Source organism: Lipophrys pholis (assembly GCF_963383615.2).
Source record: "Lipophrys pholis genome assembly, chromosome: 11".
NCBI classification, from domain to species: Eukaryota; Metazoa; Chordata; class Actinopteri; order Blenniiformes; family Blenniidae; genus Lipophrys; species Lipophrys pholis.
Genome location: NC_137631.1, coordinates 2840369 through 2865235, shown reverse-complemented (window position 1 = coordinate 2865235; position 24867 = coordinate 2840369). Strand labels below are relative to the sequence as shown.

The window sequence follows — 24867 nt, the reverse complement described above, 5'->3', positions numbered from 1 at the left end:
CTTCCCAAACACAAACATGTTGAAACCAGCGGTCTTCTACAAGTGGGCACACACACACACACACACACACACACACACACACACACACACACACACACACTCGGTAACCTCCGTGTTGGCCCTCCTCCAGGTGTCCCCAGCCTCTGGACCCATTCGTGGCTCCACCATGGTCACCATCTGCGGGCGCAACTTTGGCTTCGACAAGATGGAAAGTTTCCAGGCGTCACTGGTGTCTGTGGAGGTGGGCGGAGCTCCCTGCAAACTGCCCCGACAGGACAGCATCAACAGGTGTGTGTGTGTGTGTGTGCGTGCGTGCGTGCGTGCGTGCGTGTGTGTGTGGCACGTTTCCATCGCTGGAGCGGCCCCCAAAGCACTTCACATTGGTAATCACATTCACCCATTCACACACACATTCACACACCGGAGGAGGCGGCTGCCATGCAAGGCATTCGCTCCCTCCCAGGGTTTTTGCCGGCCGTTAGAAAGCATTAAAAATCAAAAATCGTTATTAGTATTATTATTTTATTTCCATTAGTGATGGAACAACCTAAATCTGGACTCAAAGGACTAAAACGCTAGTTTTCAAAAAATTATTAAAATCAGGTTAAAATTGAAATACAAAGAAATTATGTTGAATCAAAGTTGTTTTTTGTTTTGTTTTTTAAATAAAACTCTGATATAATGGAGAGTGGCCGTGTACTTCATCATGATTCTTTAGTATTTGCTGTTTGCTTTCATTTTCAATGGAAAATTGTTATTTGAGATTGCAGAGTATATAAGTTTAATCTTCTTTCTGCTTCCTTTTATTCGGGAATTTGAAAACCTTTGTTCTTTATTGTATTGAATTGTTTTCCTTTTTTTTTTTTTTTTTTTACAAGGAATGAAATAAATTAAACTATGTAATTGATTTTGCAAAAATTAAGGCATACAGTGTTAATTAAAAATGATTAAATTTGATTCTCAGTGGCATTAAAAATCATCTCTGTAGTTCTCCAGATAAATATTAAATAATATATAAAGAAAACAAATGTTAGTTATAAACTAGAGTCACCCAATATGCATATCCACGTAAACATGTGGAACCATAATTGTTTCTTCTTTCACATAAAAAACAAACTTGCACAATGTCATTGGGTTCATGTTCATGGCATTAAGAATGTTTCAGCATCATGAGAATGGCTTTGGGAAGCATTACATTGGAAAGATTGATTTCTGCTGAGCAGTTTGACGTTCAGTGTCTTGCTCATGGACACTACAACATGAGGACGGGGGGGGGGGGGGAGATAGAGAATTGAACCTGCAGCATTACAGAGCAGTGGTGACACAGTGTGTGTGTGAGTGTTTCTGAGCATTTCTGAGCTGAAGGCTCCTTTCCTCTGGCGTCGCGTCGGGGCCAAGCAGGTTTAATGGGGGTTGTTGTGTTGGTGAAAGAATAGGGAGTAGCCCCGCCTCCACGACCCCCCCCCCCCCCCCCCCCCCCCCCCTCGCTCGTTTCAACACATGACTGCTTAACAAAAAAATTGCTGGGAAAAAGTGGCTGATCCAAACTTTCCACTTCTCCCAAATCCAGCCCATTGAAAAGATCTCTTTCTGCTCCAAACACGCTTGTTACAAATTGTTGGGGGGAATAAAAACAGTGGTCACACAGTCCCAGAGGCAGATTGTGTCCGCGCATTCCTGCAGCGTCCCGATGATCATTGAATTAGAGAAAGTGCTGATGTGGCTATAAAGCTAATCTGTGTGTGTGTGTGTGTGTGTGTGTGTGTGTGTGTGTGTGTGTGTGTGTGTGTGTGTGTGTGTGTGTGTGTGTGTGTGTGTGTGTGTGTGTGGGGGGGGTCTCTAGCTGGACTGAGCTGCAGTGTTCCCCGGTGTTCGGTGAGAACTTCACCCCATCAGGACACACAGTGAAGGTCACCAGCGGCCACAGGGTGGCCAAGATGGAGGCGTTCAGCTTTGTGGTAAGAACTCAATTTCTCCTTCAGATAAATCGGATTTCTACCAACGACGGCAAGTTTTCATTTGATGTATAACCGAACCAATGAAATGTAACCTCACCAAAGTCAATCTGGTTGTTAAAGAGACAAATTACTAATATATTCAGTTATATTCATCAGATGCCTTCATGAAAAATATGTCTGTCCTACTTTTCTTCTTCTTCGGTCACAGTGATCACCTGGAAGTATTTTCTATCTGCCCCATTAATACAGACTCTCTCAAACACTTGAAACACTTCAACTGACTAAATATCCGATTTTAAAGTCAAAGCTCACTCTGACCTCACTTATTCTTCATAATGTCCCACGTTGTCCGATCAGCTGATTGGTCATTTTGGTAAAAGTTCTTAAGAATTGTCGGCGTTAAGAATTTATTTCGCTCCCAGTGAAGTTCAAGATGAGTGTCTTTTTCTGTGAATGAATCACATGAATGCAGATACACACAGCCGTAGCAAACAGGAAACACAATTCTTTCTGGGACCTTAGATCAGGGGTGTCAAACATGAGGCCCATTGGCCAGAACCGGCCTGCAAGAGGCTCCAATCCGGCCAAACCAACAAGCTCATTGAAAAGAGTTCCAAGAAAACATAGATTTTTGTCCATCAAATTTCTTCAGAGTAGTGGCACAACACAACTCTGACGCTCCATGAAAGCTGGCAAACTAGAAAAACGCCCAGAAGCAACAGCGACAGAAGTTCTGTGTACATTTTACTGTAATTTACATGAGGAGGTTTCACTAAAATTGACTTTATGTGGGCATCGTAGTTATTTTCTGGAGTAATTGTTTGGTTTTGTGAAAATAGAAACATTTTTATTTATGAATACTCTGTGCCATAACAAAGAAAAACTTTCAATTTAAAGGTTATTATGGCACCATTTTACCCGTCCGGCCCACTCGTGAAGATATTGGGCTGTATGTGAACTAGAATGTAGTGATGCATTCCCCTTTTATGCTTCATGTGAGATGCATTGTGAGCTCCAGGTTGTCCTTGAACAGCTCTTTTCCTTCGTTGAATATCCCTAAAATAACTTCACTCTATCTATTCATGATGTTTATAGTTCAACTGAAACACAAAGTTCAAGGTGTCTGTCATGTGCAGGATCCCGTGATCCATGAAATCTTCCCAACATTTGGTCCGAAGTCTGGAAACACCATGCTGACCATCCGGGGAGCCTTCCTGGACACTGGCAACAGGCAGGAGGTGACTGTCGGGAGGGCGGCGTGTAAGATCCAAAGGTCAGTCCGCATGGGTCTCTGTTCAGAAGGTTGTACCCCGGGCAGCGACGGTTACTACCAGAGAGAAACTACAGTGTTTTGTGATGCATGATTTTCTCCAAAATGAGCGAAAAGCAAACGTTTCTTAATTCCCTTTGTATTTTAGTTATTTTTCTCATGATCGGCATCCCACTCAAACAGGAGCAATTCACTGCTGCTGTAATGCAATAAACATTCATGACCAGTGAGACGGACACAGCCGCCATTATACACGCCAATCAACAATATATCGTCTGTGTGTAGTTGTACCGTCACTTCTCCACTCACGGCCCCAGCTGGATCTTCTCCCCCCCTCAGCTTGACGTCCACCATGCTGACCTGTAAGACGCCGCCACAAGCCGAGCGATCGGAGCAACCCGTGAAGCTGACGGTGGACTCGGTGGCGCGCCTCGCCCCCCGGCTGTTCACCTACAACCACGACCCCATCATCAGCAGCATTCAGCCCCTACGCTCCTTTGTCAGGTGAGGATGACGTGGCTGAACCTTTAACTAAACCTGTTCACAGCAACCTGATGTAATAAAAGAGATTTTCTGAGTCGCCAACATACAAGCTGAAGTTAGCAATTTGAAGACCTCACGCCAACCCGTACTGCTCTGTAGTACCACGCTGTACCGCCACGCGGCGTCGTGAGCCACTCGAACGCCGTCTGACCGCATAACTTTATGAGGACGTCTATCTAGAGTTGCAGCGATATCACTTTTTTAAAGGACAAGTACAAGTAGGAGTACGAACCTTTAGCGACTTGTCGATACTGAGTACCGATACAAGTACTTGTTAAATGCAATCAAGCCTAATTTATACTCCATAAACACAGGAAACGCAAAGGCTGTACCTCGGTGCTAACCTCCTCCAAACAGCCTCTGCATCCACGCCACGTACGGCTCAAGTACAGAATTTCATACCGAGTCACACTGACAAAAGAAAATAGTTGGACCAACTTAACTGAATTGCTTCAATTGGGAACATCTACATGAGTCAAGTTCTCTTAACTTAATTTCATTCATTCACTCAAGCGAAGTTCAGCTGCACAGTGGCAGACAGGAAGGCAATTCAGGGGGTCATCAAACTGCCCAAAACAAATCATTGTCCCCCCTCCCCCTCCCGAGAGGACCTCTTCAGAACCTGCTGTCTCAGCATCCTGAATGACCACACACACCCCGGACACCGTGTGTTTGAGCTGCTGCCCTCTGGCAGGGGGTTCAAGGTGCTGAGGTCACACACAGGTCGACACTGGGGCAGTTTTCTAACAGGGCAATAGTTCAAATTAATGCTCACTGGGCCACCCTGCTGCCACTGAGTACCTTTGCTGATCAGTTCTCCTTACTGCTCTTTTTAAAAAGCTGCTCTTTTAACTTGCTCTTTTTACTTGGCACAGCATTTAGCTAAATACTTTTTTATGTATATTGCTTTTATGATGCACATCATATTTATTCTTACAGTATTTATGATTGTACAGTAACGTACAATCATAAAGTGTGATTGTGTTTGACGACGATAAAGATTTATCTATTTCTGACGAAATAAAACCAGCTAAGCAGCTCATCTTCAATACTTTCCTGCAAAATACAGTGAAATGTCCATAAAAACTCCAAACGCTGTTGCATTCGGCGTGTTTTTACAAACTCACAGTGACAGCGTAGCTTTGAGGCGCGTTTGATAGCAACGAGGTAGCTAGCTCTCCCGGCGGCGTCAGCGACATCTCAGCTCGAGTCTCAGTGTTGTGTTTTCTCGCTACTCTTAAGAATTGTGTTTAAAAATCAATGTTTCCTTTCAATTGTTCACAATTTGCTCGGTGGTTTGGCCGGTTGGAGCCTCTTGTTGGGCTGTTTTGGTCCCACGGGCCTTATGATGGACCCCCCTGATTTAAAGCTTCTTTTTAAGGAGTTGCTCTTGATCGCTGTTTATTAACCAGCACTGAGCTTCTTAAACTGTATTTCATGAATGGTTTGGATCTTAAGTCTTTGTCATTTCATGAACGGAAAGTTTCTTACAGGTCTGCGGTCCAGCAGTAAGATCGAGGAGAGTGATTAGGAGGGCTGGATGTGACGGATGGTGCCCTCATATGAGCTGAGACAGATTAATACTTTAGTTTTACGGCAGTAGGAAACGAGTGGGAGGTGATGAGTGGCTAAAGTGCGAAGCCTCACAATGTTTTCCTCCCAGTGGGGATCTCCTGTGTCTCTGTCTGATTTCCCCTCGTTTCCTTTCCCTGCAGTGGAGGCTGCACGGTGTCTGCTCACGGCTTCTTCCTGCAGTCTGGCCTCCAGCCTCAGATGGTCCTCACCACCGGGCAGGATGCCGAGGTCTTCCACGTGGTGAGTAGAAATACCAGCGATATCGATCACAGACAGTCAGAGGTGTCTTCTGGTCCTCCTTCTGACTGATTTTGATTGGCAGAATATCCTGCATTTCAACGTGGAGGCTTGTTTCAAAATGTCCTCACAAGTGCGTTCATCAGTGAGGAGAATTTCCTGTCGGTGCCGAGAGGAATCTGCTTCAGACTTCTGCCGAAAAACATCAACCCAGATGTCCTCTGTCATCTATCTGTTTCTATTGTTGCCTGGTTTTAGTCCAGCATTAACATCTGTGAAGACGCACTCTGGTCCTTCACTCTGATCACTCGTAGTTAGTGTCAACATAGCTGAAGTGTTTGGATTTGTCTTACCTTCTGCTGTCAGTTTATGGAAGTGGTCTTCCAGTATATAGTAACTTCAGGGTGAAACAGACATTTACAAGAAGTCAGAACTAATTGTACTAACAGAAACTTCCAATTTGAATGAGCTTCAGACAGAGCGGATCCTGCAGTAAATTCCTGGGTAGTCCTGCACACCCCCCGGTCCGAACCGGGTTGCCGCCAATAGAAAGGAGAGGACTGTTGTGGATTTTTCTCAGTATGTATAGTACGTGATTTCTCCCTTGTCAGCTAGTATGAGGGAGAGCACCTGTCTCGTTCTGTCCGGGACGCACAGCTTTTTAATCGCTTTTCCACTGTCCTGAAAGTTGAGATCGCGTCTCACCCAGTGATGTTTTCGAGTCTGAACTGGAGTTAGATTCTGCAGCGAGGTACTGTAGTGAGGTTCTGTAGTGAGGCTCTGCAGTAAGGTACTGCAATGAGGTACTGTAGTGAGGTTCTGTAGTGAGGCTCTGCAGTAAGTTCAAGTTCAAGTTCAAGTTCAAAAAGTTTATTTGTCAGATATGCTGCATGTTGCCATGCAGCACAAATGAAATTGCAGTCCTCCCCATCAGTGCAAAAGTGCAAACAATTTAGGAGTGAATAAAGTAAAAGAAAACAAAATAACAGGAATAGAAATACTATACAGTCTATACAATCTATACAATCTATACAATCTATACAAGGTACTGCAATGAGGTACTGTAGTGAGGTTCTGTAGTGTGGTTCTCCAGAAGGCTCTTTGCAGTCTCACAATGCTCATGAAGCTCATCCATAGAGATGTTTATTCTGCCAATAGAGATGAGGAGTTACCTGAGTGATAAGTGGCACATTGGTCATTTAAAGTGGCGAATAAAAGGGAAAAAGATCATATACATTATATTTATAATTTTGTATAGTATTTTGACTACCTGTATAGTTTACTTTATTTATTATTTATTTATTTATTGTGTATTTATCCATCCATATTAAGTATTTCAATCGTTTGAATTTGTAAAATATTGAATTAAAGAAAGCATATTTGTGCGTATACTGTAAAGTAGGTTTATGATTTTGTTAATATGAAAGATATTTATGTGTGTATATGATCCATCAACTGTATTTCTTTGTTTCTAACTATCAATAATGGTAAACATGGTTTATCACTACACTGGCAGTTGTTTGATTCTTGCCTGCCAACCAGGTGAAGCTGCTCAATGATCTTCTCCATGTCACTGAAGGAAATCTTCCCACATGCAGAGAGCAGGTGGATCTAAAGTGTTTTTATGTCTTTCTGGAGGAAAGACATTCTGGTCGAAGGTGTAATATCAGAGTCTGTCTCCATGCGGCTTTGTCTGCTCGTCTGTTGTCTTCCGGTAACTTATTCGTACCTCAACCACTGAGATAAGCTTCTGTATTGTCATACTCATGTGTGAGTATTCTGTCAGCTCATTGGTCACAGAGCAGGAGAGGCGGTGGAAAAAGTTTTGATATAAAGCGCCCTGCTGGTCAAATATTCCATTGACATTTCACAGACTGTTTTTGATTCTCACGGTAATAAGGGACAAAGTGTGTCCCTTTTCAGCTCAATACGGGACGCCTACTTTTGTTTGCGATTACAGGACGATTCCGTTTTTCAAGGGACTGTTGGCAACCCTATGCGGCTGTTAGCTTGTTAGCTTAGCCACCTTGCCAATCAGCTTTTAGATTCATGTGACTTTGCTCGTTGCTCCTGTCGGTCATTGAGCTGTGACTCCATCCAGAGGAGACCTGGATCACCACAAACAAGCAGGATCAATATATTTTAGTCCAGGACCACCCCGGACAAGTCCTGAAATGTAGACCTTTTTTTATTTGGCCAGGATCGCTCCGTACCTGCACCGTGATCAATCAATCGTATCCGCTGACATTGCAAATAAAGAGGATCGGGACAGATTTCTTGTCTGGGACCAAAACATTTGTCCCGATCTGCTCGGTTTGGGGCATGCTTTATAGCCTAACATAATCCTATCCACTTAACCGCCATCTTTTGTTAAAGTGTTTGAACCAAGAGTGTTCAGATCAGGGGTGCCCAACCCTGGTCCTCAGGGGTCCCTGTCCTGCATGTTTTAGTTCTCCCTGTTTCAGTGTACCTGAATCTAATGATGATGTCATCACCAAGGTTGTGAAAAAGCTCAATAACGAGCCCCTCATTGCAATCAGGTGTGTTGCACCTGGGAGGCGCTAAACCCTGCAGGACAGGGGCTCTGGAGGACCGAGGTTGGGCACCCCCGGTTCAGATGGTTCAGCAGCCTGATTAGGATTCCTCTCGGTTTCTTACATTAAGGGTTTTTATGGACTCAGCTGACACTGATGATCCCTCCAGGTCAGTCTGGGCTTCAATAGAGAGATTGTGTTTCAGGAATGTCTCAGGATCCTCCGGGGTGACCTTCAGGAAGTTGTGCCACTGCGCTCGTCTGCTTTTCCTGTTGTCACCACAACCTCATTGGGGCTGAGTGTTTAAGACGATGACTAGAAGGTTATTGAGACGCAGTGGAAATACAAACATGACCTCTTCAGTACGGCCTTCTAGTTCTTGATTTACTTCCTAAGTTTAGTTCTTGAGGCTTCTCTCATCTTGTGTTTGCTTAAGAAAACAGCCATTAGGCCTATCATTACAACTGTGCAGTAGCTCTCCGTCACAAGGATGGTATTGTCATTAAACATGCTAACGCCTCCATAAGCCGTCCAGAAGAGAGACGCTTTCTTGACAGTGGGAAAGAGGTAATGTTTCAGTCATGAGAAGAGAGGAAATGGAAAGTCCACAGTCAGATGTGTAGGATCGCACTCGGATTCAGGAGGAGACGCAGAATGTTTCAGATGCTCTGGCTCTCCTCAATTCGGTCAGGCTTTATTCCGCTTATTGCAGGAAAACGATCCACATGCGTGCTTGTCTGAAGAACGTCATAGCTGTCTGAGACTGACCCGACTTTTACAGCAGCAGCCTGGGGGTGTTTTAAATTATACGACCTGACATGCACCAGGCTTTCACGACGCTGTCTGGTAGGCCTTTAACGTCCCTGAAATTGATGTACCTCAATTATAAAAGTCTTAAAAAGGTGCTAAACGAATAAAAAAAATGTCATTCAGGTCAAAAGTCAAAGGCAATGAGAGCCCAAACGAACGGGTTACAACAATTTGTGGTGTTAACTACTGAGCTCGGCCATTAAAACCTCGACTAATGACACCTGCTGCCAACATGTGAGATTCTTATCGTAGAGCTGCGCATCTTCATTTGCTTATTTCACTTCAAGGCAGTTTAAATTTCCTGCCTGTGTTCCTACAGTCTTAAAATGAGCTTTGGTCAGATACCTTGACGGTGGATTGTTATCTCGGCGTAATTTACAATATGCTACAATCAAGGAGAGTCGGCCGGAGTACATGTGCACACACACATTTCATCGTGCCGTTTCAAACCTCTGAGGTTTTCAGATATTTACATCAGCAGACGACGGCAGGATGGGATCACCATCAATGGCTGAGGTGAGGTTTTCGGCGGTTGCAGACGATAGATGGCAATCGTTGGATAATCGTTTGAAAATCTTTGGTCGTGGCTCAAACTTGGTGGTCCTACGTCACACAGTGAGACCGGTTGAAGGACGGACGTTGTCATGGTCTTGTGACTAAAGAAAACGTGCAATAAAATTCAAACGGTGTCAGACATTTTGGTGTGAAGGTGAGTGACGCTGCCACCTACGACCTGTTTGTTCCGTTTACATGAAGTGTGTTTTGTTGGAAGATGAACGACCATGGCAGTGGATGTTAACCTAAAATGCTCGGAGGTGTCATCAAGCACTTCCCTCCATCTTCCTCTCCGACTTGACCTCTCTTTCCGAGCCACGACTGCGTCCATATTCTCCAACTCCTTTTTTGGGGGGGGGGGGGGGATTTCTCTCCAAACACATAAATGGCACAACGGCGAGGGCTCGTTTATGTTGTTTATGTTTAGATGTGCTTTTCTTTCACAATCACATATTGTTGCACAATCATGTTGACTCATGTTGTCGTAGGCTGTGATTCAGCTTGTTATCATCGTGCAACCTGCACACACACACACACACACACACACACACACACACACACACACACACACACACACACACACACACACACACACACACACACACATATATAAATCATAACTTGGCGTAACATTCACGTCTTTGACTTTTGTGGGAATAATGATTTAAATGAAGGGAGTCAAACACCAGACTGGACAGAATGAGGGTGTAAACTGAAAAAAATTGCTCTTAATTGTTCAATAAAAGTCGCTTCTACTTCTGATTTATTCCGTGGAATCACACGGAATTCTGTGGCTTTAAAAAAAAGTCTGAGACAAAAAGGAAGGACATATTCTCTGTAGATGTTATTGCATTTTGTTCTTGGAAGCATCATTAAAAATGGCGTAATGTTGAAATTGCACTCAGATTTTGTAAAATGATAGCTCTTTGCGTCAACACAAAGGAAGCATTTGTAGTTGAGGTTATTTCAAGGTTTTTACTGATCCGCCACAGCAGAGAACTGAGGTGAGTCTGCTCAAGTTTCACTCTTTAAATGAGGCACCGTTAATCAGATAAATCACTGTTTGATCCACCAAAAGCTTCTAAATGTGCTTGTGCCATATTGAAAAATAAAAAAATCTTTGCTGTCTTGGCAGTGAAAAGACATTTGGAAGCTTTTGTGAGGAAAGTCATTGTTGCTGACCGCAGACTGCTGAAGAGATGGACTGTTCCTCTGGGCTTCCTGTGTTTAGGAACCTATAAAAGTTTACAGGAAGACGTAGATTCAGAACGCAGACGTGACATTCAGCCCGGTGTCGACTGAAGGCTGCAGCCAGCAAACACTCAGCAGTGTCTGCAGGGATGAGACCGACCACAGCAACGACCTTCTCACCCTCTGACCCACTCAGCTTTCCTTACAGATGCTGCGTGAAGGACAGAGATGGACTTCTCCTCAGACTGCAGTTTCCAAACCATTTGGGGACGTAGTTAGTGCTGGTGGTGTCAGAGTGGAGGTGACGTGTCTCCTGATGAGCGGCAACAAACATCAGGCAGGCCGAGCTGCTCTTTGTGTGTGATGTTTGCCTGAGGGAGGCAGGTTGAGGACAAGCAGTCCTTTGTCATGATGTTATCGGTCATCCTGAAGCTGCTGCACGTTCAGTTGGGAGACAATACTACGCTCAGTAAACACACACACACACACACACACACACACACACACACACACACACACACACACACACACACACACACACACACAGACGTATTAGTGGTATGAGTCTCGCACCTTTTATTGCACAAATAATCTTTTATCTTTAATAACATGACGTTCTTCTGTTTGTGTCGCTCACACAAACACGTCAGACAGAGTCGCATTGTTCAGTTTCTGTCGGCGGATGTTAAGCCGTGTTCAGGTCAGAGGTCATTTGGTCCCAGGGGAGGTTTGTGAGCCGCAGATCGCCGCATCCATTCACCTGATGAGTATCTGGACTTGCTGGTGCCGCAGATCGTCTCCCTGATTACCTTCTTTTCAGAGTGTCTTTTTGCTTGAGACGAAGCAGGTGAACCTCCCGGGGGAAACGCGAGCATCAAGCAGCGTGTTCCTTCACCGTCCGGTGGTGGAATAATCTGCAATTTCAGGCTCATGTGAAGAATCAGACTCAATCAAATCGTTTCCACAAGATTGTCCACAAGTCAGTGGAGCTGTAGTTTACAAGGTATAAAGGGTATATAAAAAAAATGTATGTAAAAGATTCACCAAGAGAGTGCAGCAGTGACATACTTCACATATAAAATATAGATATATACACAGTATTGCAGGGAGTTCATTGCATGGAAAATCTGTAAATGCACCAATAGTATAGGACCCTATTCAAAACACTCAGAAAAATGTTTAAATTGTCTCTACAAAACAAATGTTTCTGAGGACCTAAACAAACTCGCAAAGTTACCAAACTTGGCACATGCATCAGATCCAGAGAAAATTGTATGTTTTGAGGGAAATTCATGTGAGCGGCAAAATGGCTCAACAGCGCCACCTGCAAACTTTAGAAAATGAAGGCCCCGCACCACATATCACTTACATCTACAAAATTCAGTACACATAGGTGCATAAGCACACACCAATATGCACCAAAAATAACAAATGCCGAAAACGCAACAGGAAGTCGGCCATTTTGAAAATTATTGTGGATTTTTGCCCAAATGAACTCATTCTCTAGAGTGAACTCGTCCTCGGTGGTAATTCCAATTTACCTGACAGTTGAAAGAACGTGATTGCTGAGAAAAAGTTATTAAAAAACGAAGTTTGGCATTCGCCATGAAAGAGGAAGTGCAGTGTAAATAGCCCTGGACATTGTCCAATCGGCCTCAAACTTTACACATCCGAAAAGTTTGCAGAAAAGTTCAAATGAAATGGACGATAGAGGGGAAAACTTGTGATTTAACTCTGTTTCTTCTTGAAATGTATTTGTAAAAAAGACTAGTTTGTCTGGTCTTGTGGCATGTGAGTCAGCTTTATGCTGAGCTTGAATTTTAAAAGGAGCAGCTGTTCCACGTCCCACCATGAAAGAGAGGGAATGACCACTAAACCTTTGAAGGCAGTGACAAACTTCAAAGAAATTTTACATTCAACGCATTTTGCTACATGGTGATTTTCAGTGGCATCTCAGGAAATATCTGATTTGGACTGTTAAGGACAATAAGGGCTGGGGTGATGCGTCAATGTAATCGATTGCGTAGATTACGAAAATACAGTGACGCATAAAATGTGTCGGCACGTGAAAAAAAAACATTTGTGCCAAATGCCAGTCAGAACCGTATGAAACAATGCGATCGCAGATCGAGGTCTGCATGAACACGTTATTCAGCAGTTGATTGTTCTCAACCACATATCTAATTACTAATCATTCAATTCAATTAAATTTTTGATATTGTGCCAAATACAACACAGTCGTTTTGAGGCACTTTTACAGAGAATGACCAACAATTCTTCATGAGCAAGCAGAGGAAGCAGTGTGAAGGAAAAACTCAGAAGAGGAGACTTTCTGCTGTTCCAGGTGGGGTAGGGGATCGAGGAGAGGAGAGGGCAGGATAGGACGGACAGACAGATTGTAGGGAGGGAATCAAACCATGGCTATGGTAGGGGGGGGTAGGGATTCTTCATTCAATTCAACATTACTTTCTAAAAGACAATACTTAATTTTGAAACAATATTCAAATAGATTGATATGCAGTCAACTGATGTACTAAATGTTTTTCCAGCTGTTCGTGTTCACCTCTGTGGTAAGTCACTTCTGATATATCCAACATCTCGTAAATTCACAGTTTGGTTACTTTGGGCCGTTTTATTGGACTGCTCACACTGAATGTGTGCACCGCTAATCTTAAGTCCACTTTCTTTTCATCTCTGAGACGCAACGCAGAGTATCGATTCTCCTGAAACAAAAGGATGATTGGTTCCTTTCCTTTTCTTCACGTGTAGCCTGATGCGCCAGCGCAGTGAATTCATACCGGGACAGTCCGGGTTCTGTTTACTTCAAGTCAATAGCATGCTGTGACTGAGAGCGGCTCTTAGATGAGTGGAAGGTTGCACATCAAAACACACTCTCACCCTGCGTGCATATTGTTCTCTTTAGAGTGGATTAAAAAAAAGAAGCACCTAAAACAAACCTTATCTTGTGTGCAGAGAGAGGGAGCGGGAAGTGAACGGCTGGTATGAAATAATGATTTAAGAAGGGATCAGGGCCGTAGGGCCCAGCTGTCGCCTGTTAAATTCCTTCCAGTAAACTGGATGCGTTGAGGCTCAGCCTGGGAAGGGACAGTATGAGTGTCTTATTGTCTTAACCCCTTCAAAATAGAGGCAAGGATCTCTCAGGAACCCACATCCCAGAGGTTTTCCACTGGGTTATCTGAGCCAGCTTGTCACGCATCGAAAACCAAGAACTGGTCAGGTCCAAGGAGTCGGTCATGGATAATGACGTTGCCTCAGTTATTAAGTTGTGTTCTGGTCTCTGGTTGGTGATTGTAGATAAGAAAACTAAGAAATGACAAAAGGACCCAGTGGTGGAGGTTCAGGGGTCTCAGCTGGAGCTGGAGCATGAAAGTACAGCCAGTGTTGACCTGATATCTGCCCTCAGATCTGCAGTAAAGCCGGGTCTCAGCCAATCTCAGCTTTCCCACAAACATCAAGGAGATCTTTATTTTTTCACCACCCGTCATGAAAAGCTGGCATGACCACAGAGTCAAAGAAGCCTGAACAGACTCAAAAACCGAAGTGTTTCCCTGACTTTCTACGCTCTCCAGTCACACACAGTGTGCTTTCACTCGGCCCCTCTACACACACTTGTCACCGCAGTTCAGAAGTGATCTTGTTTGGTGTTTGACTGCTCGTCCCACCTCATACCACAAAACCCAAAGCCTTCCAGCTGACACCTGAAGCCCTCCTTACGCTTTTCTGCTTTCAAATCTTGGAAATGAGGAGCTGTTCAAACTCAATTTTTACCATGAAATGTAAAAATTCTCTTATATGAATATGATAGCAGTGTTTTTAATCTTTTGGCACACACACACACACACACACACACACACACACACACACACACACCCCTCCACACACATCAGGTCAGGTCAACGTCAGCTGACTGTGATATTTTCTGGTTAATAAAATTCCTTCAAATAAGATCCTAAAGGTTTGAGTTCACATTCACGTTTACTCAACAAGTGATTCTGATCAGATTTCAGTAACATGGATGGATGGATGGATGGATGGATGGATGGATGGATGGAAGGACTGGGAGCACTTTGGGGTTCAGTGTCTTGCTCAAGGACACTTCGTCATGCGGACATATAGGGGATTGAACCACCCTACCAGTTTGGTGGATTGTTGAAAACCGATTATACGAAGTGTATGATAAGAAGATGGACGGATAAACAACTTGTGTCTGAGGTATATATCTGAGAGAGGTTGTTGGTCGGACCGGTTTGCTTTGAGTTCTCCTGATCGAGAGTCCAGGTCCCTAATGAGTTGGTGTCACACATTTCTTCAAGGTTTTGTGAAGAAAAAGGTCTGTGGGATGAATTGATGACATTGGCTGAACATGGAACAGATTACAGTTCGACTTTCATCATTTGCAGACTGCAAAAACAGAAAAGCCTGATGGAAAAGAATAAATAGTGGCTTTGACACTTGAGGATAACAAGCAGATGCAGGCTGCCTCGGCGCTACATGATCAGACTTCTCAGGAGGAAGCCCAGCCTCATGAATCACTCTGGATGTGACAGCTCGTCTGTATGTGGGAGCTCCGTTATGACTTGGCTTTTTCGCAGGCTGTTACGCTAATGATCCTTCAGGGACGGCGGAGGTTTTTGGGATCACTGGTTCCCTCATCACGCCACTGTAAACCTCTCTGACCAGTGATTGTATTTACAGCTGCTCCCACATAAACTCCTTAAACGAGAGGAGACGTCCAGCGAACAATGAAACTGACGGAGGTTTCCACTAATTCACTGGATATTTTTTCTTTTGCTGCCCCTGTGGGAGGCAGGCTGGTGGTGGTGGTGGTGGGGTGGGGGGGGTGGGGGGGTGGGGGGGGTGGAGTGTGTGTGTGTGTGTGTGTGTGTGCGCAGCAGGTTAATTGGTTTGCTTTATTTGACCAACCTTGTGCTACCTGACATGCGTGTTTCTATCACGTTTGTGTGGAATCTTTTTCTCTTGCACGTCCATGATGTCCATCTCTGGCGCTACAGCTCAGCGGGGGGTCAAACTGCCGAGCGGACGAGGAAGCTTCCACCCTACGGAGCCGCTTGCCAAGTAGGGCTGGAAGTCACGTTTCAGTCATTCTGACTGTTATTTTCAGTCACATTGCAGGGTCCAGGCACACGGTTCTGTTATCAGATCAGAATCAGAACACTGTGACCTGAATAAAAATGAGCAGTACAAATACATCTTTTTTACGAAACACTGGTGAAAAAGTAAAAGAACGTCTTGGCATCTTACGATTTAGTAAGTTCTGATTCAAAGTTGGTTTGTCACCAACCCTGAAACTGTTCAAATGAGAAACTGTATGAAGTCTTCACACCGCTGACAGTCTGAAAGAAGAGACTGAAGGAACCTGTTACTTTCTTAAAAGGAAGTCTGTGTATTATATAAATACAGTACTTGATAGTACTTCTTTAAAGGGAGAAGATTGTTGAAGGAACGTCTAATAATCCTACATTAATTGTCTGCTCTTGAATCTGTGTGAGGGTACACACAGTCTGAGTCCATTCAACACACCAGGAGAAAATATGAGCATAAGTGGAATCATTAGGTAAGATAAATGTGATTGCCTCTTTATGAAAACCTTTTTTTAGGGATGTACTGATGACGATACACATAATAATTGGGTATTTGATGAGTATTCCGTGATGTCATCCGTCAGCAACGTTAGCAGCAGTTAGATAAGAGAGGACAAGCGATGTCCATGGCTTGGATATTCATCAATATCAATTAAAAAGACAGACTGTAAATTATGTACAGCACCAGCAACTTCATGACCAGAGACATTTGGACCAGCAGAGTTAGCAGGATGTCGCTCAGTAGTTTACCTGCTCAGTGGATGTAGCTAAATGCTACATGCTACATGCTAAAGAGTGTCAGGGCTCACACTGCAGTGATGCTACATGGTACACATGATTAAAGTTTGACTGATACACTCATTAACAGCGAGCTCAGTCCTTCGGTCAACATTCTGCAGTAGCATAGCGCAGTGCGAAGACAGACACTAAGTACTACTCTCTGTGTAGATGCTGTGGTACACTGGAGCCCTCGAGGCTGCTGGAGGTGAACGTAGCGTTGACGCAGTGGTTGTGTGGAGGTAGTTTTAGGCAATGCATAGCCTTGGCATATGTTTGTGTATGGAGTATAAATTAGGCTTAATGGCATTTAGTCAGTACTCTCATCAGTAGTCAGTATTAGTAAACAGCTAAAGGTTAGTACTCCCACTTGTACTTGTGCTTTAACAAAGTGGTATTGGTGCATCCCTATTTTTTATATTTCATATAAAGGAGACCCTTGAGAGACAAAGTCTCCCGAATGCCTGAACCACCATGTGAATGGGACATTTGTTGGTTTGACAAACAGGAACCTGGTTGACCTGAACGGTTTCATTCCCACTCTCCTGTCCTCCTGATATCCAGTCAAGGACGGACCCACCTCCGTAACCCAGAAGACAAACACGAGCTATCACTGTTTCATTAGCTGTTACCACACAGCAAATATCAGCTGTGATCTTTCAGCCAGCAGTTTGCTCAGAGCACACCTGTTTGCAGGAGCTCCACGCCGTTACTCTTTGAACACGCGGGCAAACTTTTCTCTGACATTTGCTTTGAGTCATCGACACAAAAACAGCTTTCACAACCGCCTGTTTTTCCTGCTTCAACTTGAAGCCACAACATGCTAACCTCAAGTGAAACCGCTTTAACGCACTAGATGCAAATGGCTGTCAATCACTCAGACCTTCGGCTTCTCGCACCTCAGCTAGCAGGCTGTGTCGCGTTCATTGCCGAACGTGACCGTATGTTGAGCTTTAAAAAAAGAGGACACTTGGTCTGGGTCTTAAGGTACTTCGAATTTTAATATAATCACTATCTGCCGATTGCGTATACATGGAAAATTCTGTTATACAACAAAGAAAATATCCCTGTAACCACAGAAAGCATTTCAGACAGTCTTCTGAGGTTCTCTTCGGGTTCCCCAACAGGCTTCATCATGTCAAAGATAATCTCTCTTTGATAATCGATGGTACAAAAACAACGGAAAAATGTCTGGAATGAATTGATAAAAAATAATGCCTCTTCTGTATGGAAAATCAAGATTTAGCCACTAAACGATAGCCGTCTTTTAACCTTTTACCCAGAAACTAAAGAAGTCACTCGTCCTGGAGAGGGAGGCCTGATTTTCATGAAGTGTTGTGTGTTTAGCAAAGTGCTGTTTTTTTTGGGGCAGATTAGCAGCTCTGGCGTTTACTGTCTGTAGTAAAGCTCACCATGCAGCCATTTGGGGATTACTCCACTCGTAACAGAACACTGAAATATTCTGTCAGCCAACAGAAAAAAGCCCAATTGTCTCTTTAAAAACAATGAAAAGTAAATATTTCCATGAATGTTTAAGAATTGCACTTACAAAAGTGTGAGTTTGTCTACTGTGGTTCCTTCTCTGACTGGTTGACCCTGCTGGTTTGACCTCTGTGTGAACAACTAACAGACGAGCTCTGACAGTGACTCACCACACCACCTTGTGGAATACGGTGGTTCTGCATGAAGGCCAGCAGGTAAAGGTTGTAAATTGAGGCCCTGTTTACAGGCAACATTTTCGAGTGAAAACAGAAAACTTTTGTCACCTTTTGGGTGTCATCTACACAACAATGGTGCTCAGAGCAACTGAAAACACAACATTTCGTAAATACCTCCTAAATTGCGGCATTTACGGAAACGGCTGCTACTGTGCATATGCACCACGGTCGTAATAAACACTTTTTCTCCACATGCTCCGTCGATGACAATAACAACAATTAGTTCCAGTCCATGTTCTCCTGGGACCTGGTAGTGTTATAGTAGTGAGTCACTCGAAATAGTAATCCAACTTGGTCTTCTGTCCTCGTATTCCCATTGTCAGTGTTTATAGCTTATTGTTCTGTGTGGGCATGTGTGCGTGGTTTCATTACAAACACAACCAACAGCGCCAACTCCAGGCCTGGCATGCCAACTACACCGTTTCCATGGAAATGGACACGGTTTTCAAAATGTTGCCATTTAAATACAAGTTTTCTGAAACATATACACAAAATAAACGTGAAACATTGTTGTGTAAAAACGTATTGCTCCATCCGGTGGTTTGACAAGACAAGATGGTCCACTGCTAGTCAGCTTGATAACCTTTATCTCATCAACATGTCTTTCAGCCGTCTATTCGTATTGTTGTACTGTTTTGATCATCGTTGATGAGGGGAATATTTCTGTGTTGATAGTTAAAACATTAGATCGCAGATCATTTCATAACCACTGTTACTCTCACATTCCTGAAGATGAACAAATCAACTGCAGCTCCAGATCACTGGGCCCACACTTCATATCCCTGTTAGTCTATTGTCTAATTGTTTCTGGGAACTGTGCCCCACATTCAGATCCAAGTCTCACACACACACACACACACACACACACACACACACACACACACACACACACACACACACACACACACACACACACACACACACACACACACACACACACACATACACACGGAAGAACGGGGTGAGAGGAGAGGAGTTTTTTGCATCTTGGCTAATTTCAAATAATAACTGTTATGTACTTTAATACTGAGTTATATAAAGTGCTCCTGCCACACGTGAAAACAAATGCAGATGTTGTATTGAGCGACAGATCAGAAGCTCTGGGGAGCGTACGCTTCGTAATATCTGTGAAGTTCTTGCCGAAATCCAGTGGCTGTTCAACAACACAAATATCTTACTCTCTAATTAGATAAGATAAGATGTACTGACAATGTGACCTTGCAGCACCTCAACAGTGCATGCTGTAATTCTCTTAAAAGCTGCAAAAATGTTCCACACACATGTGTGCAAATGGAGGCATAACGTCCAACTCTCAGTTTCCTAATAAAAGGACTATTGAGTCGACGTCAGCCTCATCAGTTGGTTACCTGCACTCACTGTAAACAATGTGATACTCTGCCACACTTTAATAAAAGGGTTGTTTTGTGTTTTCCAAGCTGTCTGTCTCTCACTCCTCTGGGTCTTAATGAGCACAAAAAGCTGGGAGGCCTTTCTGGGCTGAAGCCAGCGGGGGATAAAACTCTGTTGTGCCCCCCGGCCACATGTGTAAACACAGGCTGAAAACAGGCGCTGTCCCATATAATGTTGAAGAAAAGAAGCTGCCAGACCGAGAATTACTGCATTGTTGTTTTACAACGTGACTGAGTGAAGATTTCAGCTGTCTTCACTGCTTAAGAGCGACTATGAGAGGCTGAGGGGCTGAATATTTTCATATTGTGTGTGAGTGTGTGAGTGTGTGAGTGTGTGAGTGTGTGCGTGCATGTGGACTCTTGCCAAGACTTCTTTGCTGAGACTTTAAAAGAGCAGAATCATCCAAAGGGTAACAGATGAAGAGTGCTAAGTGATTTGCTCTGCATTGAGCAAAGCAGCTTGAGACGAATGTTACTGAGGTACAATATATATATATATATATATATATATATATATATATATATATATATATATATATATAAATATTTGCAGCTCCAGGTAAATTTGATTTGGTGGAAAATCACAAAAATGGCTCTTTTGGTCATAAAGGTTGCAGACCCCTGGCCTACAGGTTCTAGGGTCTGGAGGGTCTGAGGGGCCTCGAGGGCAGGTGTCCTGCATGTTTTAGGCCTCTCAAAGCTTCAGCAAACCTCAATCTAATGTGAAAGGAAAAAAAAACAAAGCCCAATAACCAGCCACTTATTGCATTCAGGTTTGTATCTCTGAGAGAGAGACCTAAAACATGCAGGACACCGGCCCTCGAGGCGTGGAATTGAAGACCCCTGGCCTAGAGGTTCAAGAGAGAGAGAGTTGGACCAGTGCTGCTGTAGTTTTGCTCCGGCATGGTCACGGTCCAGGGGAACCGTTTGTTTTCTTTCATAAAACGTTTGCAGTTTGAATTCCTGCTCATTCTTTCACCGGAAACAGAAGCTGAGCTAATAGTATCAGACAACGGACGTGAGGATGAAACATCTTGTGTTAATCCTGATTTGTTAAAACGATATTAAAGCAAAAGTTAACAGGGAAACTCACATGTTCCCCTTTTAATGAAGCGCCACGTAATTGCTGTTCTGTTCATGGAGCTCTGACCCTTGGTTCAGTGCTTACACAGTTATCAAGGTGGTAAGCACCCTGTTGGTTAAAGAGGAAACCTGAGCCCACAGATATGACGAGTGAGAGCGTGTGATTCTGTTTAAAGAGACGCCTTTTATGTTTGCCCGTCAGGCATTTCTTGCTCATATTTCCTTGTCTGGTTGTGCTGTCGTCCTAACGTCTGTCTGTCTGTGGTACCACCCACCTGTCGTCTGCAGAGCTGCGTGTACGGTGAAAACCGGACCACCATCCAGTGCACTACGCCCTCTCTGGCCAAACTCGCCCTGCAGCCCCCGGTGGTCACCAAGGTGGCGTTCGTCCTGGACGGCTACTCGACCAAGCAGTGGGACCTGATCTACGTGGAAGACCCCCTGTTCCAGGACCCCAAGCTCACGTCCAAGGACAACAAGAGCATCGTGGAGCTGAAAGTGAGGACACAGACACAGCCAACAAACACATTCAACAAATTTACCCAGTCTCATGTTTGAAAAGGGGGTGCAAGCAACACGAAGGCTCACAAATAGGAGCTATAGGTCCCGTTTACATGACAAGTCAAGTGACACTCTGGAGGCTGCCATTGTTGTTATTGTTCATCTACTGAGCATGTGCAGAAGAACTATTCACTAGCGCCGTTGTGCACATGCACAGTAGCAGTGTTTTGAAAAAGCCCCCCCCCCCACCCCTTTTCCACAGAATGGAAAGACCCACCTTGGGAGACATTTTCCAAAAGTTGCATTTTCAGCACCATTGTTGCTCAAACAAACACCCACAAGGCAACAAAAGTTCCAGTTTCACTTAAAAAAGAAAAGAAAAAAGTTAAAAGAGAATTAAAGTGACAGAAAATTGAGGAGAAACACTTATTACTGTCAAAAGTGATGGGGGGAAAAAAAATCAAGAACAAAATGTAAGTAACAATGCTCATAAGAGAAAAGAAACATGAAGAATAAAGTCACAATTTTAAATATCCCATGTTGTCTCTAATCCAGTTTGAATGCAGTGTTGTCCAAGCTGTGGATCAGTCATGCTCTCAGACTCAGACGGGAACAGGTGCAGAAAGTCACCCACTTTATGCCTGTTAAGGAAGAAAATCTCCCTTTATATGCTGTGGCAAATTTCAAATACATAAAAATCTTTTGGGAGAACAGCGAGAGCAAGAACGGAGCAGGACTGTGTTGACTGAGAGCCGTCTAATAAAAGAATTGGAGGCACCTGTTGGTGGAACCTGACAGAGGCCACGGGCATGTTGCTTCCACTCGTTATCTTCAGAAAGCCAGGTTGAAGTCCGTGTCGCTGCACGTCATCGTCCATCGCTCATCGCCATTGAAACCATTCATGTTTCAGTCGTGGCTGGGAAGGAAACAATACTGAAAGAAAAACAGGACGTGGAGTCAGTTTCCCATCGTTTACACCCTCATCCATCCCTCGTATTGTTCTGCTGCCGAGGTCAAAGCTCTTGACATAGTAATGCTGCTTTTCAAACGGGCCACCACAGTCCCTGGAGTCTGCTTCACCAGCACAATGAAATACATATTTTCTTCACTTTTTTCCGACTCTGTTTGTTGACTCCAGCCCGACGGTTTGCAGCAGCTGTGTTCAGCAGGAGGATTTTTTTTTTTCCACACTTTTCCCAGATGTGACCTTGGCCCTGAAGCTAATTCCACCACAAACCCAACATCTATCCCCCCATCATCCCTCCCTACGGCCCAGACGAGCCCCCCCCCCACCCCCACCCCCCACCCTCATGGACGAGGGTTGGTACCAGGCATCGCCACATTTAACGTGATCTGATAACCCTACTCTGCTCTGGCCTCCACTAAAGGGCGATGCTTGGACTCATTTAGCGCCATCTGATAACTCCCCTCCCAAAATGGCTGCAAATGAGAGCTGAGTACAGAATATTTGCCCCTGACTGACAGCTCTGCATCGGCAGGGCGGCACATGAAGGCTGTTGGCGTTGGCTCGGCGCCAGGCTCTTATCAGATCGCTGAACAGAAGACTGCAACGAAACTCTCTCCCAATTATCATTGTGACAGTTGATTTAAAGGCCGTGCTCGAACCGTGACACCTTCTTGTACAAGTTGTCCTCCACTGCACACTCGGCCGGCGTGGACACGCCCTCTCCTGTTTCTGTCTTAATTAGGAGTTGGTGTGTGACTTAGTGGAAAGTCGAGTTGTGTTTGTGGACTCAGTGCTTTGTGAGAGAGTGAAAGTGTGTGTGTGTGTGTGTGTGTGTGTGTGTGTGTGTGTGTGTGTGTGTGTGTGTGTGTGTGTGTGTGTGTGTGTGTGTGTGTGTGTGTGTGTGTGTGTGTGTGTGTGTGTGTGTGTGTGTGTGTGTGTGTGTGTGAGAGAGAGAGAGAGAGAGAGACAGGAACAGGTGCAAGCCTCCGCTCTGTGTTAAATTGGAAAATCCCAGGCTGTCACGCGAGGAATGTTATTCCCTTTATGGCCTCCTGCTGCACTAAAACGAGCATGTTTATGTACAAACATGCGAGTACGTTCAAGACAAGCAGACGCACATTTTACCCTGTAAGTTGGGCATTTCTTCCTGTCTGGTGATAGCGACGCTGCTCTCCTCTCTCCCTGTGCAGGGCGATCGGATGGACCAGGAGGCCATGAAGTGTCAGGTCCTCACCGTCTCCAACCACAGCTGCGAGACTCTCACCCTGGTGGGAAACACTCTGGAGTGCACCGTTCCCACCGAGCTGCAGGCCGCCACCTCCAAGGAGCTGCAGGTGGAGGTGAGCACACACACAGTCTGTCCGCGATGTTTGTTCCTGCATCCATCCATCTTCTGTACCAGTTCCAGCTTATATGGGGGAGGGAAGGATCCACTCTGGAAAGGTCGGCAGTCTATCACAGGACAAGCACATAGACAGAAAACCACACACATTCACACCTCGGAGCAATTTAGCATCACCAATTGACCTCACGTGCAAATTTTTGGACTGCGAGAAGAAACCAGAGTACTCGAAGGAAACCCACATGGGAGAACAAACAAACTCCACACAGAAAGGTTTATTTGAACCCACAGTCTTCTTGCCTTCTCGGCCTTCTTGGAGCGAGTGGGTGAGGTCCTCGAAAGAGCACCACCAACGGACTCCACAGTCTTACTGGGTGACTTCAACCCTCACAATGACAATGGCGAGGTAACCTGGAGGGGGGTGACTGAGAGGAACAGCCTGCTCGATCTGAACCCGAGCTGTGAGTTGGTGTTGGACTTCTGTGCTTGTCATGGATTGTTTATAACAGACACCTTGTTCGAAACCAAAGATGCTCAAGTGTTCTTGGTACCAGAGCTCCTTGGGTCTCAGCTCGATGATCGACCTTGTTGTTGTTTCATCTGACCTGAGACCGTATGTTCTGGACACTCAGGTGAAGAGAGGTGCAGAGCTCTCAACTGATCACCATCTGGTGGTGAGTTGGATCCGGTGGTCAGGAAGACTGTGGGCCAGACCCGACAGGCCCACATGCATAGTGAGGGTATGCTGGGAAAGGATAGAGGAGGAATCCGTAAGAAATTATTTCAATTCCCACCTCAATGACAATTTCTCCCATGTACCAGAGGAGGTTGGGGACATTGAGTCAGAGTAGACCCTGTTCAAGACCTCATTTGTGGAAGGAGCTGTCATTTGGGCAACCCAAGGACACGCTGGTGGACACGCTGATGGACACGCTGATGGACACCAGCGTCCCAGGAAGCTGTCAAGCTGAAGAAGGAGGGCTTTAGAGCTTTGTTGGTTCAGGGGACTCCGGACTGAGTAGACGGGTATCGGCGGTCTAAAAGGGTTGTACCTGAACCAGTTGAGCGAGCAAAGTCTTGCAGGGGTCTATCTCAAGCTGTGCTCGGCAACAGTGGATACAATCTGAGCCCAAGTGAGGAGATCCTCTGGAGGTGGAAAGATTACTTTATGGATCTCCAAGGTGGTTAAAAAACTCCTTGGTGGTAAGGCCCCAGGAGTGGACAAGATCCGCCAGGAGCTGCTGAAGGCCCTGGATATTGTGGGGCTGTAATGG

At 44.7% G+C, this 24867-nt stretch overlaps 1 protein-coding gene across 1 annotated transcript in view; it reads left to right on the top strand.

Annotated features, from left to right (window-relative positions):
• Positions 1 to 24867, top strand: part of met (MET proto-oncogene, receptor tyrosine kinase) — a gene marked incomplete at its 5' end in the record, with an annotated part of 91798 nt that overhangs the window by 40943 nt on the left and 25988 nt on the right. Inside the window, 7 exons of the mRNA XM_080475796.1 lie at positions 131 to 288; positions 1844 to 1958; positions 3095 to 3231; positions 3568 to 3732; positions 5487 to 5586; positions 21072 to 21281; positions 23442 to 23591. Of these exons, the coding sequence (XP_080331922.1) occupies positions 131 to 288; positions 1844 to 1958; positions 3095 to 3231; positions 3568 to 3732; positions 5487 to 5586; positions 21072 to 21281; positions 23442 to 23591 (1035 nt within the window). The remainder of the gene's footprint in view (positions 1 to 130; positions 289 to 1843; positions 1959 to 3094; positions 3232 to 3567; positions 3733 to 5486; positions 5587 to 21071; positions 21282 to 23441; positions 23592 to 24867) is intronic.